At 36.4% G+C, this 18,492-nt stretch overlaps 1 protein-coding gene across 1 annotated transcript; it reads right to left on the bottom strand.

Annotated features, from left to right (window-relative positions):
• Positions 1–10,254: 10,254 nt before the first annotated feature.
• Positions 10,255–16,860, bottom strand: LOC127845187 (uncharacterized). Its single transcript, XM_052375941.1, has 12 exons — positions 16,693–16,860; positions 16,389–16,465; positions 15,725–15,796; positions 15,388–15,481; positions 15,104–15,198; positions 14,805–14,873; positions 13,742–13,874; positions 13,406–13,561; positions 13,100–13,230; positions 12,563–12,659; positions 10,919–11,083; positions 10,255–10,629 (listed from the first exon to the last, which is right to left on the bottom strand). The coding sequence occupies exons 1-12, from the start codon at positions 16,742–16,744 to the stop codon at positions 10,367–10,369; spliced, it is 1,404 nt and encodes a 467-aa protein (XP_052231901.1). The 5' UTR covers positions 16,745–16,860; the 3' UTR covers positions 10,255–10,366.
• Between the last annotated feature and the right edge of the window lie 1,632 nt (positions 16,861–18,492).

Here is an 18,492-nt window from a genome sequence, read left to right on the forward strand (position 1 = left end):
TACTTAAGTGCCATCCGCTTATAAACTATTTAGTAACAAATGGTTTGTTTGTTTGTTTTTTTTTTCATAATGAAAAATTTGAGGGTCGAACATACTTCTTGTTGAATGCATTTCGATGCAAACACAGTTGTTCCAAACATGCCTTTGCCATTGACGCCGCATATCTAGATACAAATGAACAGATAATGATATGTTGTAATATATTATGTTTTAAACAATGCAATACAAAAAATGATCATAGTAACATTTTTTTATGATAATTGTGTACATAGAGAGTAAGAGGCTAACAAAAGCATATTTTAACAATTATAAACGTGTTCAAATTAATTTTAAGAAACAGCATTTTTATCTTCTAACGAAGTAAATCCATCAATAATTTTTTGATGTTTCTTGACTACATATTTGTTGAGTGTATGAAGTGTTACCTCGCCTTGACGACATATTTCAATTTGATGACACTGACCTTCGGGTACTGCGTCCAAACAATTGTAACATACAGGACCCCGAGAATCAGGATAACCTTCAAGAATGAAGCACATTACCTCGAAAATGGTAGCACCAACAAAAGCATGAGTTTTATTCATAAATGATTTTACATGTTAATTTAATATGCGAAAACACAATAATAACAATCCTATACAATTAACGTCACGTCATATTAATTGTACATGAACGCAGATTTAGATTTAAAAAAAAATGTAAGACATACCTGGCTCGCCACAACCTTCCTGTTTACACAGATCTTTAATGCAACAATGTGCGCAGCGACTTGTCGACGATATTGATGTTATATTTCTGCACACCTATGTATACAAGAAGATACTGTAATGGTACCGTGATTACATAAATCGACGCTCTAATTTTAAAGAATTAAGTTTACTGATACATGCAGTCAAGACAATGTGTATAATTTAAATATGTTGAATATCCAGTACATTCCGATTCAGGGGCTTTGCAGAAATAAATACAAAAATATTAAAATCTTAATGTTTGTTTACATCACGTGCGATATAAAAGAAATGTATTTGCCATTACTATACATATATGATCTCGCATATTTACCAAGAGCGAAGCCTTCTCCACCAAACGAATTAATTCTTCTTTCAACAAAGCACACCTACACATACAACTTGGTTTGCATAAAATAACTGTATATACAAATACTTTGTAATCATCGATGCAAAGGTTACAGTCAGTTAATAATAATAAACATATTTTTTGCATTGTTATTATTAGTTATTAATTAATTAATGTTACACGTAGTTATGTCTGCCTATTACAAGGTTTCAAAATCAAAACGGGCCTCAAGATGGAAATGTCTTAGACAAAATTAATACCAAAGTCAAATATTATTACTCACATAGTAGGATGGTAGATACATAGTATACACAGAACGAAAAGAGTGCACGCAATCAATTTAATAAAATCAAATTATTATATTGATTTCAGCTGGGTGGATCAAATCAAGGGCATGTGACTATGATGCAAAACGTGCTAATGAAATTATTTACTACATATATTTTTATTATTTTCTTTATTTATATTTATTTATTTAGTTTAATTACTATTATTTATTTATTTACATTTATGTATATATTTTGTATCTGAAAAACAGTTTTTTTGGACAGTACATTTTTTCCCGCTGGGTCTGACAGTATTTCTATGTCACGATGGCCTATGTGAGTTTAGCATTGTGAATGAAAGTGAGGTATAATAATAATTATTATGATACCAAACGCAAAAAAAAACACTTTTTTAACGGTAATATAATAACGATTGTGTGATTATTTCTGTTGTATTTCTTTTACGCGTTAGCTGGTTTTAAATGTTGAATATATCAGGAAATCGTATATATTCCATGCGCAACAAAATACAAATAAATGTTTTAGCCACAAATGAGATAGTTGAGTGCGTAATTTACTTGTATGAAAACGCATTCCATTACAATTCATTGAATCAAGTTTGATGGAACGAGATGTTAAAGGTTTATACACGTGTAATTTAATTTAATTGTTTTTATTTTGTTGTTTTTTTTCAGTTTTCCAAACGTTCATTCTAGTAGGGCTGCAACGAATCCAAAAAAATTGTTCGGATCCGAATCCGAATCCAAATAAGGTTTCTTCAGATTTTTTTCGGATCCGGATCCCTCACATAAGACTAACAGAAAATAAGAAATTCTGTCCAAATTAAAGAAATCAATGTTTTAGACGTATAATTTGACTTAAAAACATTAAACATGTATTAACAAAAACAAAATTCTCGTTAAACATTGTAGCAATGTCAGAATAAAACGAAATCTCAACACTAATTCACTTAATAGTTTGCTCGTTAACATACACTTTTCACTGTTCATGCAGTTTGATGTTTGTTTTCACAAAAGTTAACATATCAACATTTAGTCCAGGCAGGCCTTATGAGCACTGACGAGGTCTCCTGCTGTGGAGTAGATTCTCTCACTGGGAATTGAGTTTCTTTGCGTCACAAGATAGCATTTTAACTTAGTATATGACGAAAATGCTTGCAAGAAAATACATGATGCAGGAACACAATTTCACAGGTCGCGAAATTATGCAAAATTTACCTGAATAACTTTCCAGCCACACTGGATCCACTACCGTTGTTTTTAATACAACTCAGAAAAACAATAAGGATTGAAAACTTACTTATTGCCATTAAGAATTGCATTTGTCATGTGTAAATCCTCCATGATTTTGAATAAGTTTTGCTTTACGGAATGTCCAATGACACTCTTAGGCAATAAAATCCGAAGGATCTCGAATGATCTGCTAATTGACTGTCACACATCAATAAATATCGACTATTATACGTATCTTATAACTTTTAAACAGAACAAGTCTGCATAAAAACAATACTCGTGAAAACAGCGCTAGGTTACATAAAACTATGAAAATAAATATTCGGAACCGAAATTACCAGGGGTGGATCCGTACCCGCGAATCTGAAGTTGGATCCGATATCATCGGATATTTTGGGTACCCGTTGCAGCCCTAAATTCTAGATTTGTTCCTCAAAATGATAAAAAAAAATTATGTTGGTTTTCATGATGATATCTACAACCCGACAACGACTATGATGAAGGTGTTGCTGATTATGATGATTATTGTGGCGATCATGATTAGGAGGAGATGGGATGAATGAGATGGGGAGTATTTGGAAAAAGATGAGGATGATGATGATATGACAATGACGACGATGCTGACGTTGACAACCTTTAGAAAATAACCATATGGATTAAAATGGTGTGCATTAATACCAAAGGTTAGTGCGAGATGGGGACGGATTGTTCAAGTGGTGCGCGCGCATCTTTCCTTTCTTCTCAGCTCTGAGAAAATTATTTATTTTCTCTCCTTTCTTAAATTTAAACTACTTCTCTTGCCAACATAGTAAATAATGGAAGGTTCGGTAAGAGATCTCCATCAAAGTCTTGCCAGTTAATTTAGAAACTCATACAAATAAATGAAGCCAAGACTTGTTGAACGACCCTCTTAATACAACCTCGTTTTGAAACTGATTTGTTTACTTCCGGTTTTCTCCCGGCTTCGAATTTTGATGGTAAGATTTGACAATGTTTGACCATCAAATATCTTTCTTAGTCCTGACATCAGTGTTTATCATCACCAGGCTATTTCCTGTGATGCCACCTAACGATACGATGTCCAAATGAGGTATCCCACACTCAGTTACAGGTAACTGTCGTCCAAGATTAGGTTCCTTGTCGCTCTCGTCCCAATTTATAGTTACAATGAGAAATACAAGGAGCAAGGCTCTAGGCCCAATTTGCCGAGATAAGCAGGTCCTTCTTCACTTATGCGTCCTCTTATTAGCAGAGTCTATAGAGCCAAACCCTGGCCCTAGACAGATCAAGTTCCCCTGCGCTGTATGCAATAAAGCATGCAAATGGACAACACCCTGCGTCTGCTGTGACTCATGCGAAGTGTGGTACCATCAAGAGTGCATGGGGATGCCGGACGTGGTCTTTAAGGCACTGCCCAACATAACATGGGAATGCGTACAGTGTGGCGTGCCAAACTTCTCAACAGGTATATTCGACACAACGTTGTTTGACTCCACCAATAGCTACTCTGTCCTTAGCGATATCACTGGTACAGATTGTGAAATCAGCTTCGGCCAACCAAATTCTACATCGTCACCCCATCGACGTCAGCAAAGTGCAAGTGAAAGCCCCACTACCACCAGGGTTGACACTGGACTAAGGACTCTGGTCGTGAATTGCCAGTCCATCAAAAGCCCAGGCAAGAAGGCAATCCTGCAGAATATGATAGAGGCTACACAGGCTGACATAGTCATCGGCACCGAATCATAGCTAGATGACTCCGTGAGATCAGCAGAGGTGTTCCCAGCCAACTTCAATGCCTACCGGAAAGATCGGAGCAGCAATACCCGTGGAGGAGGAGTATTCATTCTGGTTTCAGAAAGATACAAGAGTGACGAACCAGAAGAGCTGAAGTCAGAAAACGCAGAGGCAGTTTGGACCAAGGTCCAAATACAAGGGGCACAGGACCTCTACATTGGCTCTTGCTACAAACCGCCTTCCTCCACTGACCCGCACTATCTGGAACAGCTCAATGCCTGCCTCACTAAAATCCCGAGAAACGCCCACCTTTGGCTGGGAGGGGATTTTAACCTACCCGACATAGACTGGGGGAATGAATGCCCGACACCTCAAGCCACTCATGCCATATAGTGCAGACAGCTCCTATCAATTATAACGGACGCATCCCTTGACCAAGTAGTGCAGTCACCTACACGTATCACCAAGCACACTAGTAACCTGCTTGACATTTTCTACACAAAAAACAGTACTCTCATCAAAAAATGTGAGACCATTCCTGGAATAGGTGACCATGAAGCCATTTTCGTGGATTCCAGCCTACAACCCAGGAAAGTGAAGAAACTGCCACTAAGGTCTACCAATATAGGAAAGCAGACTACCAGTCTATGGGCGCTAAGCTGACAGCACAGCATACCGAATTCCTGGAGAAGACCAAGGACATGTAAGTTAATGATACATGGTCCACATTTGAACAGCTCCTCAAACAGCTGATGAACTGGCACATTCCATCCAAAATGCTGTCCGGGAATATGGTGAATAAATCTGGATAACCAAAGCAATCAAGGCCCACCAGAGAAGGAGGAATAAACTCTTCAACCGCCAAACGGAAACAGACCGACCGAAAGACAGACATCGCTACTGACAGGCCAAAGCCACCACCCAACGACTTAAGAGGCAGGCCTACTGGCACTACGTCGAAGACCTGTTTGAAGTCGGCGACCCAGACCAAGCCCAGCAACCAAAACAAAACTTTATCAAGTCTGTCAGGAAGGACAACTCATGGGTGGCTCCCTTGAAAGAAAATGGCAGGCTCTATAGTGACCCACAAGACAAGGCGAACATCCTGAACCAACAATACCAGTCAGTATTCACCCACGACAAGGGGAGCGACACAAACCCTACGCCAGACGGGGAACCAGCACCAACCATGCCCAATATCGAAATCACATCCCATGGAGTGCTGAAGCTACTACAGAATCTAAACCCCCAAAAGGCAACCGGCCCAGACATGCTACCAGCAAGGGTCCTCAAGGAACTGGCAAAGGAATGTGCTCCGTACCTGGGCAACATATACCAGAAATGCCTAACAACAGGTTCAATTCCAGATATATGGAAGACAGCAACAGTTTCAGCCATATTCAAGAAGGGGGACAGGTATAAATCGAGCAACTACCGCCCTGTGTCACTCACTTGTATATGCTGCAAGATGTTAGAGCACATCATTGTCAGCAATGTCATGGGACACCTGGACAGTAACAACATCCTTTCCGACTGCCAACATAGTTTCAGAAGGCGGCGGAGCTGCGAAACACAACTTCTAACCTTGTCAGATGAACTACTGAAGTCCTTAGAGAAAGGTAAACAACACGACCTAGCCATCCTGGACTTCAGTAAGGCGTTCGACAAGGTCCCCCACAAGCGTCTGCTGACAAAACTGCACCACTATGGTATACGCGGCCAGACGTTGGAATGGATTCAAGCCTTCCTGACCGACAGAACGCAGCGAGTTGTTGTAGATGGTGCAACCTCAGATCCTGCCCCAGTAGTCAGCGGAGTGCCTCAGGGGAGTGTGCTTGGACCGATCCTCTTCCTGGTATTTATAAACGACCTCCCCCTTAGAGTTTCATCCAAGACAAGACTCTTTGCGGACGACTGCGTGGTCTACAGACAAATAGACTCAGATAGCGACTGCGACCATCTGCAGGAAGACCTCCATCGGCTGTGGCAATGGGAGAAACTCTGGGGAATGTCATTCCACCCAGAGAAGTGCAGCATCCTGCAAGTCCACAGAAAACGATCTCCAATACTGCACAACTACACCCTCAAAGGCCATATACTTGCCAGTGAAGAGACGTCAAAGTACCTCGGGGTGGAACTGACAAAAGACATGTCCTGGAAGCCTCACATCCAGAACGTTACACGGAAAGGAAACAGCACGCTGGGATTCCTCCGCAGAAATCTAAGGATTGGCAACGAGAATGTAAAAAGTGCTGCCTACTTTTTACTCGTTCGTCCACACCTGGAATATTGCAGCACGGTCTGGAACCCATACCAGAGGGATCAGATTCACGATCTGGAGATGGTCCAGAGAAGGGCAGCCAGGTATGTGACAAACCGCTACCATAACACCAGCAGCGACACATCCAGGCTTGATCACCTGCAGTGGGAAACCCTGGAGTCACGGAGGACAAAGGCCCAGCTGACGATGATCTACAAGATATCAAACAATCTCATAGACAACAAAGCAGCAAAATACCTCTCCCCAGGCTCAAGCAGACCCGATCAAGCCATTACATCAAGTTCCTGCCTATTTCCACATCGACATCCTACTACAGGCATAGCTTTTTCCCCGGTATTATACCGACCTGGAACAGCCTACCAGCCGCTGTTGCAGAATACCCTGACTTGGTATCCTTCAAGCATGGGACTAGCAAACTTAAGTTTCTAATCAAGTCGTCAGCTCCCGCTACAAAGTAAACCCCAATGACCCCTCATGGCTGTGCCGGTTGAGGTTCAATCCTCTCCGCGGCCACCGTAGCCGGAGAGGCATGGGGCAGAGGGATGAAACGTAGCTTGGGACGCATCTGTACTGTCCTTCTGACTTTGAAATATCAAACTCTTCTCACTATACTATTTTCACATTCTTACTGTATCTCCTCACCACCCGTCGCATAATTGTCAAGTTTGATGGCAGCGACGTACGATGTAGATGCAGATGTAGAAGTGAAACGACACAGTGCGTCCTGGATACCTTAAAATACAAAAGCGTCATAAAATATGCGCCATGTTGAAATGTGAAAGCTCGTCGTGTGTCTGGTGTACTTGTTGGAATGTGTATATAAAAAACGGAAATAACATATTAATATGATGTTTGACGGATTCGCTGCACCTTTCAATCGTAAAATGAAAATGACAGGGTGCCATCAGTGTCCATTTATTCCGCATCTGACTGTTTTTCAATCGAAGAGCTATGTTTCTTTGAATGTTGGTTGCGCCAATAATGTTTAAGACATAGAATGTTTAATAACTTTGAGTACACTAAAATTACTTAGCTGTTTGGAAATGTCTTAAATGAAATGTCACTTTTTATGTTACAAATGTTTTGCAGATATGTTGTGCATAAGGATCACTGCTGCTTACTATGGCATGTTGTCTGAGTAGTTTTAATGTATGCAAATACACAACTTATTTTATTTTTAAGCGGAGCCGATACAAGATTACGGGCAAACAAATTGCAATGTTAAAAGTATTATGATCCTTAAAAACTATAGTAATTTTGTGAATAAGCAAAAGATACTGGTTACATGACATAATAAACCACACATTTGCAAAAGCTTTGGGGATTTTTTAAAACTCCCACAAAAATACACTGGACAAAAATGATTGCATTAATAGGTAATATTTGACTGTATTAAGCCTTCAATTTTGTTCGCTGAAAAGTTCAATTAAATAAATGCATTTTGTGTGTTGTTCGACAAAGCAAAAATGGAATAAAGTAATTTAAATTTTATTTCGCTGACTCGTTTCATGTTTTGGAACAAAATTCCGTCGAACAATTTATGAATTTCATATGACCTTACGAAAAAAGCAACCCACATATATTTGAATGCGAAACATACAATTTAAGCTGTCATCGTAGTGATTCAAACTGTATCGATGTTTGTTTTCCTATCGCGTTTATTATGTCACCGTCTAGAAGTCGGTCCGCCATTGGTGTAGATTAATGTTCAGTACTAGTTTAGCCATGTGAAGCCTGAATGTCCGTCTGAAAGGTAGGTTCATGCATGCTATAAGTGTCGATGTCTTTAAATAGGTCTTATTTTTTTCAGTTAGCCTGACAACCTCTCTTACGAAAGAGCTACATTGGTTCGAGCTTCAGATGAATGAAAAAAAAATCAGAAAGATCAAAGGGCAAGGTTACCGCCTCTTGTCCAAAACTGTCGGTGTCACAAATCCGTTGTAACATATTGCCCATGTCTATTATCTGGGATGAGTCATATGCGTGATTTCAGGTGGCATTTTGTATTTCACGTTTGTAACTTCCAAAATTTCAGGTGCGCTCCATTACTTCCTTATTATTATTAATTCCATTTGTTCCGAAACTGAGGATATGATGTTCTAGTAAGACACGTATATTGTTTATGTATTAATCTAAATTCTTTATAAAAAATTTGAGCCATAATTCACCAGGTAATGTGGCGGAAAATGTAAAATATCAAGGCAAGACATGTATACTATTTAGGACCAAATTTACATTCTGTTAACAATATTTTTAGTGATAAATTATCGTCGATTATATTGCGGAGATTAGTCTGATGGATGCCAGATACGCGACTATCTACGACCAAAGTTCCTGTTAGGTCTTGAGCTAATGATTTATTAAAATGTGAATCGGTGCTGTTAATGTAAGGTCTTTGTAAGGTCGCTTTATATCTATCTGGAGATCTTCGCGATAAGCCGTCAGAACTAAGCTTTTGCCTCTCAAGGTAAAATGGGATAAAAAATCGCGGTTGCAAATGGTTGTAGTGCGCCCACACATTCTTGCAGACACCCAGCGGCCTTCCATCTTCTTGAGCATGACCCTTAATCTGAATCATGGTATGGTTCAATATTTCCTAAAATAACGTACATTCCAAAGTGCGTGTTTTAAACTCCAATTTTAACAAATGGGTAGATTTTGCTCAACCTTTAGAATGAACTTAATATGAATTTGATAAGCTTTTTGCAAAATTTAGTCCTCAAACGTGTTTGTGTTCCAACCCCTCAGCAACGGCTTGATGGACCCTTTCAACCGTGTACAGCTTAATATCCCTAGTGCTTGCATGACCATTAAAAAGGAATTTACATTGTGGTCCTTCGTATGTTTTTTCACTTCCAACCATATAAACACCAAAGAATAATGTACACAGCTCTTTAATTGGTTGCTAGGTTTCGCTATAATTTTCACAGATAAATAATCTTAATGTTTATCACATTTTCAGTATATTTGGTAATAAAATTTATTGAGTATGTCTACCAGGTAATTTGGAGAGTTCTTTTGTTGTCGTTATATTTTGTGAAACTACGAGGATTGCTTATATTAAACATAAAATACATCGTTCATTGAGTGAGGAAGGATGGCCAAGTGGTCATAATGGGAGACTTTTAATCCAGGACTCCACGGGTCGGTGGTTCAAGCCCTTTTGAGGGTTACATTTTAAAGTTGTATTGTTTATTTTTTACTGGATTTTTTTAGATCAAATGTTTAATCAATATAAAGCATTAAATGATGGTATTTTAGAACTTTTCTTTTTTCGTCAATCTGGTTGACTGTCCCTTTAAGATTAAAATACCGGGAATCAAGCTGCATGATTTATTTATGAAATGTGTTGATATTTTCGCTTAAGCTAAATGGTCTATGCGATAGTGCTTTATATTTCATTAAAAAAAAGTTTGAAAATAACAAGCATGTTAAAAAATTGTGTTGGAATAATTACAATGTATAAGTTTATTTATTCAATAAAGATTTGATTCATATTTTTTGCCAATGACATTTTATAAGAAGCACATATCCATTTTGACGCTTGTGAAATTTCCTTTGAGCGGCATCATTTTAAAAAGTGCTCTTCAGATTAAGCCTTTAATGAGATAGAAAATGATAACACATTTCAAACAAAAAATCGTGTTGGATTTTATTTATGACTACAACAAGGAAAGCCGCTGGCAATAAATCAAATATTTTAAAATAAGTTGACTTTCTTATAGTAAAAATCACGGATTCTTGTACCCGGATCATGCTTTCTGGAATGTGTCTTTAAACATAATCGTGCTCGAAGTAAGTCCAACGCCATTGTCATATAGCATAGCCGTATTATCAACGCGTCCAGGTTTGTACAAGCCATTAAGGTTTATGTAGCGGTAGCACGCATTATACCACCAGCCACCTTTGAACGTTTCGGCACAATTGGGCCCATAGTTGTCACGATCAAGATCATACGTACTGAAGGCATTTCCAACAGGTGCCGAGTCTGTGAAGAATGTGTAACTCGAATCAACTGGAAAAAAAAAGCAAATAATAAATGTATCGTTTGATATAAAATATTTATACTTATGGATTGAGGCTTAGATTTATACAGCCTTTAATATATTACTTTTGCATAACAAGAACAAATCTGCTACATTATTACAGGCAGCAAAATATTTCGTAACTGGTTCAAATTGTAATCGAACGAATGTAGGTATCAAAAACATGCAAACAAACGCACAAAAGAGCAAATATAAAACAAGCAAAACAGCTAACAAACAGTTTATCAAACGCATGCGCATGAACAAGTCAATAATTACCGCCTTGTGACTTTACACGTTCTCCAAGATTTAGTGTATAGTTTGTTCCGTGTTGAAGACTGAAATTGCTGTATACATCATAACCTGTACTTCCGTCACCATGTGTTATGTTCACGCGAAGTTGAAAGGAACCGTTTGATGTTATTTCGTAGATGTATTTAAGTCCTGTGAAATCCCAAAACGTTTATTTTAAGTCTGATTGCATAAAAATCAATAAAATGTAAGTGCAAAAACTAGACAATACCAAATGCTTCTTCCGCTTAGAGCCCTTAAACACAATAGAACAATATTGAACAGATGTAACAATGAGGGGAAAAACGAAATCATTTATCTAAATCGATAGTTGTCAAAGTCCACTTGATGTTTTGTTATAACTCCATTATATCCCGTGGAAGATTTGGCTTTCAGACTGTATTTTAAAGCAGGTTATTAAGGCACATTTTTACTTTTACTAATGAAATAATAGGAACTTAAAAATCCCATAAATTAAAGAAATCTACATGTAATTTGGTAGACTAACATTAAAACCGACAAAGGCTAACACCGCACAAACGTTGAGTTGATTTTAAATCGCGTCATGTAATAAAACACCTGGTGTAAAATTAATGAGAACGAAGTTTTCATAAGAATCCTCTCATGGTCGATCAAGAACTATAGCGTATTTGATAAAGATTGGATTCTGACGATTGAGCGTTGTAAATATTTATACAGTGGTTTGTTAGTACGGATATTCGCCGTTTCACAGTTGTTCAGTCTCATCAAGACAGTCTAGGTACCTACTCATACATTTTCAGCGGTTCATCATCGATATAGGCACTTATTTGTACATGCAAGTAATATACCCTTCTTGAAACGAAGCTTATTGCGGTATAACAGCACAAGTTATTGACACACCCGGATACAAACGTGTGAACCTCGGAGTAACAACCAAATGATAACACAACTGAAAAAGACTATTTTTCCTTCGTCATGTATGAGATACCGGTTATAATGACAAATGCAGTAAATAAATCTAATATGCCACTGTCTTAACAAATGTTCTAGAAGAGTTGTTTCAAAAACACGTGAATCGTATATAGAATATTTCTTAGTTTCGTTCTTTGATCGTTTTGAAATTCACATATGACCAGATGAATAAATATATTAAACAGTGGCACATGGGATTTCAATATATTTTCTATGATTTTTTCTAAAGGTGCATACGGGCAAGTCTTTACGTGCATGTAAACATCTGTGTGTGCCGGAAGTGTACGTGCACATTTGGATAACTGTAATGGCCAATGGACGCTCAGTAAAGCATTCAATTAACGGAGCAATCTAAGTTAGTGTATTTAAAAATGGTATTATTTATAAGGAAGATGTTATTCAAAAAGCGTAAATGCTATCACAAACTATCTTATTCCGAAATATATTTAATAAAATAATAATTAGAAGTCCCCACGACGTCATAAGACATTCATACAACTTGCTAAGTCGATCGCGCATAACATTTAGTCGATCCCATTACTAAATGGGTCTATGTCAGGAGGAAGTTATAGCTATGCATGACATCTTTCAAAACCACGTTCATTATTGATATTATAATATAATAATGTTAATTTTCGTTCTTTAAATTAAACTGGTGTATGTATTCATACAATTTACCTAGCCAATATTCACCAGCCACATTGCCGAATCCGTTTTCATAGTCACTAAAGTTTCGGTAAAAATCAACACTTCCGTTGAAACGTCTTTGAAATATCTGGAAAAAATGATGGTAAACACATTTTCACACATCTATAAACTGGGAACTTGGATTCACAAAATACGAAAATATATGTGTAGCGATAACAAATTATATGCAAACGCTTCTTGTGAAATTTTAATATTTAAAAAGTATGTAGCGCCAATCATCCTCACTCCGTTTCCATGCTAAAGTTGACATGTGTATTTGTGTGAATGGGATTTGTGGGGATGTCGCATTTATAATTATACTGATATTACGGTCTACCCTCCTCACTCGATCTCCAGTTTACAGTACATCTGTATTTATGTGTACGTGAAAGGGGTTGTGATACTTAATTTATGATTAAATTTGACAAAACCATCCATCTATCTGCAGCTGTCTCCATATCACGGTTAATCTGTACCTTGCTGTGTACAACAGCGGTGGTAAAATGTTATTCATTAAACTGATCATACCGTCCATCCTCCTCCATCAGTGTCCATGTCACAGTACACCTGTACCTGTGTGTGCGTTAGAGGAGTAGTGATGTTGTACACGCCACTTCTTAGCCTCGCGTCATGAACCAACAACTCGGAACAATCTTTTGCTTAAACAATCAACACATTATTTCGTTTTATTAAAATTTTCTTAAATTGTCGTATACCCTGTGGGAATGGATTGAAATCTTATCTTGCAATGACCGGTCTATAAAATGCATTTATGCAGACCTATTTTATAGTTTAAGGTTATTGACAAATTTTGAACAAATGAAATAGCTGTACCCAAACAGACTGAACAATGTGCAACTTCAACCGCAAGACCTCTGCAGTTTCTTCCACCATCTTCCGGAGCTGGATTGTTGCACGACCGTATTCGTATATGATTACAATTGACATCACACATCGACCATTGGCCCCACGTTCCCCATTGACCATCCACTGGAATCGCAACACGATTTGTTTAGATGAAGCAACAATGGTTCAAAACAGAAGTATTGTTAGTGTTTAACACATGCACAATGTCATACAATTAATTATTGAATAAATATTAAACACAGCATAGTTATGCCTGTATTTAATCTTAAACAACACCTTAAGGATATGCTTAATATATGTTACCGCTGTTATGGCAGTTCCTGTTACAAAGGTCCGAAGTACAACACTGAAAGCAGTCGTGAACGTCGTATGCACGTATCGCTGACATCTGACCACGCTTTCCAATTATGTCTACTCCATGGTGCGCGCCACAGCTCTACAAATATGCGGGGTTTTTATGTAGTATTAGTATATGTAATATAAGCCATCCACACAAAATAACTTAGTTCTTATTGTTTTAATACGGAATATATCGCGACCATAATAAGTCCGATTACTTATTGATGTTTGCATTATTAAAACCCAGTATATTCTTTCAATCATTCTTACACGTGATATGTATTTAACGGTATCGACGCGGCAGAACTAAATAGAGGATATTTGTTCATATCAGTGTAAGATCGTTTGTTATTTCACGAGTGATCATTGAAAATATATGTCCATGAGTGAAAATATTATTTTTCTATCATCACGAGTGAAATAACAAACGATCTTACACTGACATGAACCAATTTCTGTTTCTGTTATGCTCCTTTTTCAAGAAAATAATTATCAGCTGTTTCACTTTCGCTGAAAAGTTACCTTTTCTCCCGTGGCGTGCCTCAATACATTTCAAAACACAAAATAACGTCATTAGAGTGACGAAATGACGTCATTATACCTGCGAAATTCTCCAGTTAAACTCTTTTACTATGTAAATAAACGGTAAAAAAAGCATAAAATAAAAAGAAAATTTGTTGGATTCTGTGGAATGTCGTTTTTAATTCACTCGTGATCATAGAAAATATATATATATAATTATTTATGATAATCTAAAAATAGAATAAGGAGTTGCGAAATTTTGTTATTTTCACTGGTGAAAATAACAATTTGTTTATTTTCACTGCTGTTATTTCACTGCAGAAATGTCATATTTTATCATTTGGTATAAAAGAATTTGTTATATTGGAAACACGTGTATTATATATTGTTGATAAATGCATTCCTATATTATAAAAACTTAAGTGTTACCCGCTTACAGACTATTTAGTTAACAAAATTAATAGTGTTTTTTTTTCATAATGAAAAATATAACGGAAGAACATACTTCTTGTTGAATGCATTTTGATGCAAACACAGTTGTTCCAAACATGCCTTTGCCACTGACGCTGCATACCTGGATACCAATTAAGAGATAATGATATTCTGTAATATGTGTATGTTTTAAACAATTCAATTTAAAAAAATGCTCATATTTACATATTTGAGATAATTGTGTGCATATAGACGAACAAAAACATATATGTAAAATTATAAAAGTGTTAAAATTAATTTTAATTAAGTAAATCCATCAATATTAATTTGATGTTTCTTGACTACATATGTGTTGAGTGTATGAAGTGTTACCTCGCTTTGTCGACATATTTCAATTTGATGACACCGACCTTCGGGTACTGCGTCCAAACAGTTGTAACATATGGGACCCCGAGAATCAGGATAACCTTCCAAAATGAAGCACACAACCCCGAAAATGGTAGCACGAACAAAAGCATGAGTTTTATTCATCAATGATTTAACATGTTAATTTAATATGCGAAAACACAATTATAACAAGCCAATACAATTTACGTCACGTCATATTAATTGTACATGAACGAAGATTTAGATTTAAAAAAAAATGTAAGACATACCTGGTTCGCCACAACCTTCCTGGTTACACAGATCTTTAATGCAACAATGTGCGCAGCGACTTGTCGACGATATTGATGTTATATTTCTGCACACCTATGTATACACGAAGGTATTTTAATGGTACCGTGATTACATAAATCGACGCTCTAATTTACAAAGAATTAAGTTTACTGATATATGCAGTCAAGACAATGTGTATTATTTAAATATGTTGAATATCCAGTACATTTCCGATTCAGGGGCTTTGCAGAAACAGTTACAAAAATATTAACATTTTAATGTTTGTTTACATCACGTGCGATATAAAAGAAATGGATTCGCCATTACTATACATACATGATCTCGCATACAACCAAGAGCGTAGCCTTCTTCACCAAACGAATTAATTCTTCTTTCAACAAAGCACACCTACACATACAAATTGGTTTGCATTAAATAACTGTATATACAAATACTTTATAATCATCGATGCAAAGGTTACAGTCAGTTTATAATAATAAACATATTTTTTGTATTATTATTATTAGTTATTAATTAATTAATGTTACACGTAGTTATGTCTGCCTATTACAAGGTTTCAAAATTAAAACGGGCCTCAAGATGGAAATGTCTTAGACAAAATTAATACCAAAGTCAAAAATTATTACTCACATAGTAGGATGGTAGATACATAGTATACACAGAACGAAAAGAGTGCACGTAATAAATTTAATAAAATCAAATTATTATATTGATTTCAGCTGGGTTGATCAAATCTAGGGCATGTGACTATGACATAAGTTGATAAGATAGTTTATCCTGAAATCATAGTCTCTATAAATTACAATGTGTGCATTGAACTGGAAAATGATGCAAAACGTGCTAATGAAATTATTTACTAAATATATTTTTATTATTTTCTTTATTTAAATTTATTTATTTAGTTTTATTACTATTATTTATTTATTTATATTTATGTTTATATTTTGTATCTGACAAATGTGAAGTCTGAAATGCTTACGTCAGTATCTGGACAGGTCATGACCGTTGTGCAGTGGCGTGGCTGCACAACGTCGTCGCATTTTAAACACGTCAGGGCTTCCAAAGGTGAAATACAATGTAGTTCAAATCATTAAAATAGTTCTTCACATTATGACAATTGCACATGAAATAAACCCATATCGTGGAGAAATAAGCAAGCTAAAATACAATTATTTACATTTTATAAGTCTGGTTAGAAATCTTCGCATATGTATTATAAAACATTTTACTATAATATCTTTAGAATAAAACCATTTCAATTAATTAAATGCTTATATAATTACCTCTATAAAAAGGGAATTTCCACAGTACTGTTATGAGAAGTAGCAAACGCATGGTACTTGCAGAGTACTTGAACTATTTTATATCACCTTGATAGAAACTTAATTCTTTGCTCGTAGCATCGATATTTGCTATCTGAATAGAATTATCTCAAACACTTAATAAATAAGGCCAGATGCTCTGATAAGGTTTGTTTAAAGACACTCTCCCTACAGTTGAATGACATTCAATTATACATAGGGGGTGATAATGACACAAAGATGTATTGAAAAAGCTAGCCAAGGTTTATAACACACAAGGGGAGACGCGTGCATGCTCCCTTATCCCATCCCTCCACAATCACACAAACACGCTCGCACGCACGCACGCTCGCAACAAAGCCAATTTTAAATAAACCGTAGTCATTCTGAATCTGTGGTCTTCTTTTTTGTTTTTTACTCAATTATAATTGCCATAATTTTACACGATTAAAAAAATGTTCATAGTATAAGCTCCATCATGTTTCATCTGAAACCGATCCTAGAAATGAGTCTTTCTAACTCTTTATTAATCTATATCTCACAATCTACGTCATCTTCATCATCATATGTTACTACCCAGCAAACGTTGCAGTGTGGTTTAAAAACCCACCATTAAAATGTATTTGTTTAAAGTTACATCATGTCATTTCTCCATATAATGGTGCAGCTATGCTTGATGTGCGGATATTTCTTGGAGACATTCTGCACACATAGTTAAGTATATCGATATTTCTCTATGTGAAACACTCGTCAACGAGACATATAACCGAAATACTCTCATGTGACATGAATGATAAATTAATCAAACTATCACTTTAGTAGATTATTTTTTCCTATGGAATTAACATTATTAATTGCTAAGCTAGAGAGGGGAGGGGAATAAGATTGCCCTTTGTCCACTGTCCGTCTACTATGAAACAGCGTTAAAGGGATCTTTTCACGGTTTGGTATATTGCCAAAATTGAAAAAAGTTGTTTCAGATTCGCAAATTTTCGTTTAAGTTATGATATTTGTGAGGAAACAGTATTACTAAACATTTACCATGGTCTAATATAGCCAATAAATGCATCTTTTGACGATTTAAACTCCTAAAAATTATAAAGCGTTGCAACGCGAAACGATTGAATAATTTGGAGAGTTCTGGTGTTTGTCGTTAAATTTTGTGAAACTACGAAGATTGCTCATAAAATGCATAAAATACTTTAATAAAGTATGCGTGGCAGAATAGCCGAGCAGGCTAATGCGTTTTACTCCAGGTTACTCCAGGACTCCAGAGGTCACTGGTTTGAGTCAAACTGCGGCTACTTTTTTTCCTATTTCAAATGTTATTCTTTATTTTTTTTACTGGAGCTTTTAAGATCCAATGTTTACATTTATCAATGTAAAGCATTTAATGACTTATTTCAAAACATGCCAAAAACTGTGAAAAGGTCTCTTTAAGATCAGTCAGATGATATGCAGAGGGCATGTGCCAGTCACGCCGACTAAAGTTCAATAATTATAATTTGAGCCTAAATGGTGGTGTCCCTAAATACTATCCACGCAAATTGAATATCTTACTTATTTTTTATAATACGTTATTTGACAAAATTATGCTTAAATTTTGATAACATAAGCATAACATGCATAATATTCATATGTCCGGTTTTCATGGTTGCTTTTACTCAAAAGCTATACTTGGAATGTTGATTCCCTTGTGTCGTTATTGCAGACAATATGACATTGTTCACATGTGTCGCTTCTCAAGTAAGATTGTGATTTTGCGTGCTGTATGAAGGGCAG

Source organism: Dreissena polymorpha, chromosome 9 (genome assembly GCF_020536995.1).
Source record: "Dreissena polymorpha isolate Duluth1 chromosome 9, UMN_Dpol_1.0, whole genome shotgun sequence".
Taxonomy (NCBI): domain Eukaryota; kingdom Metazoa; phylum Mollusca; class Bivalvia; order Myida; family Dreissenidae; genus Dreissena; species Dreissena polymorpha.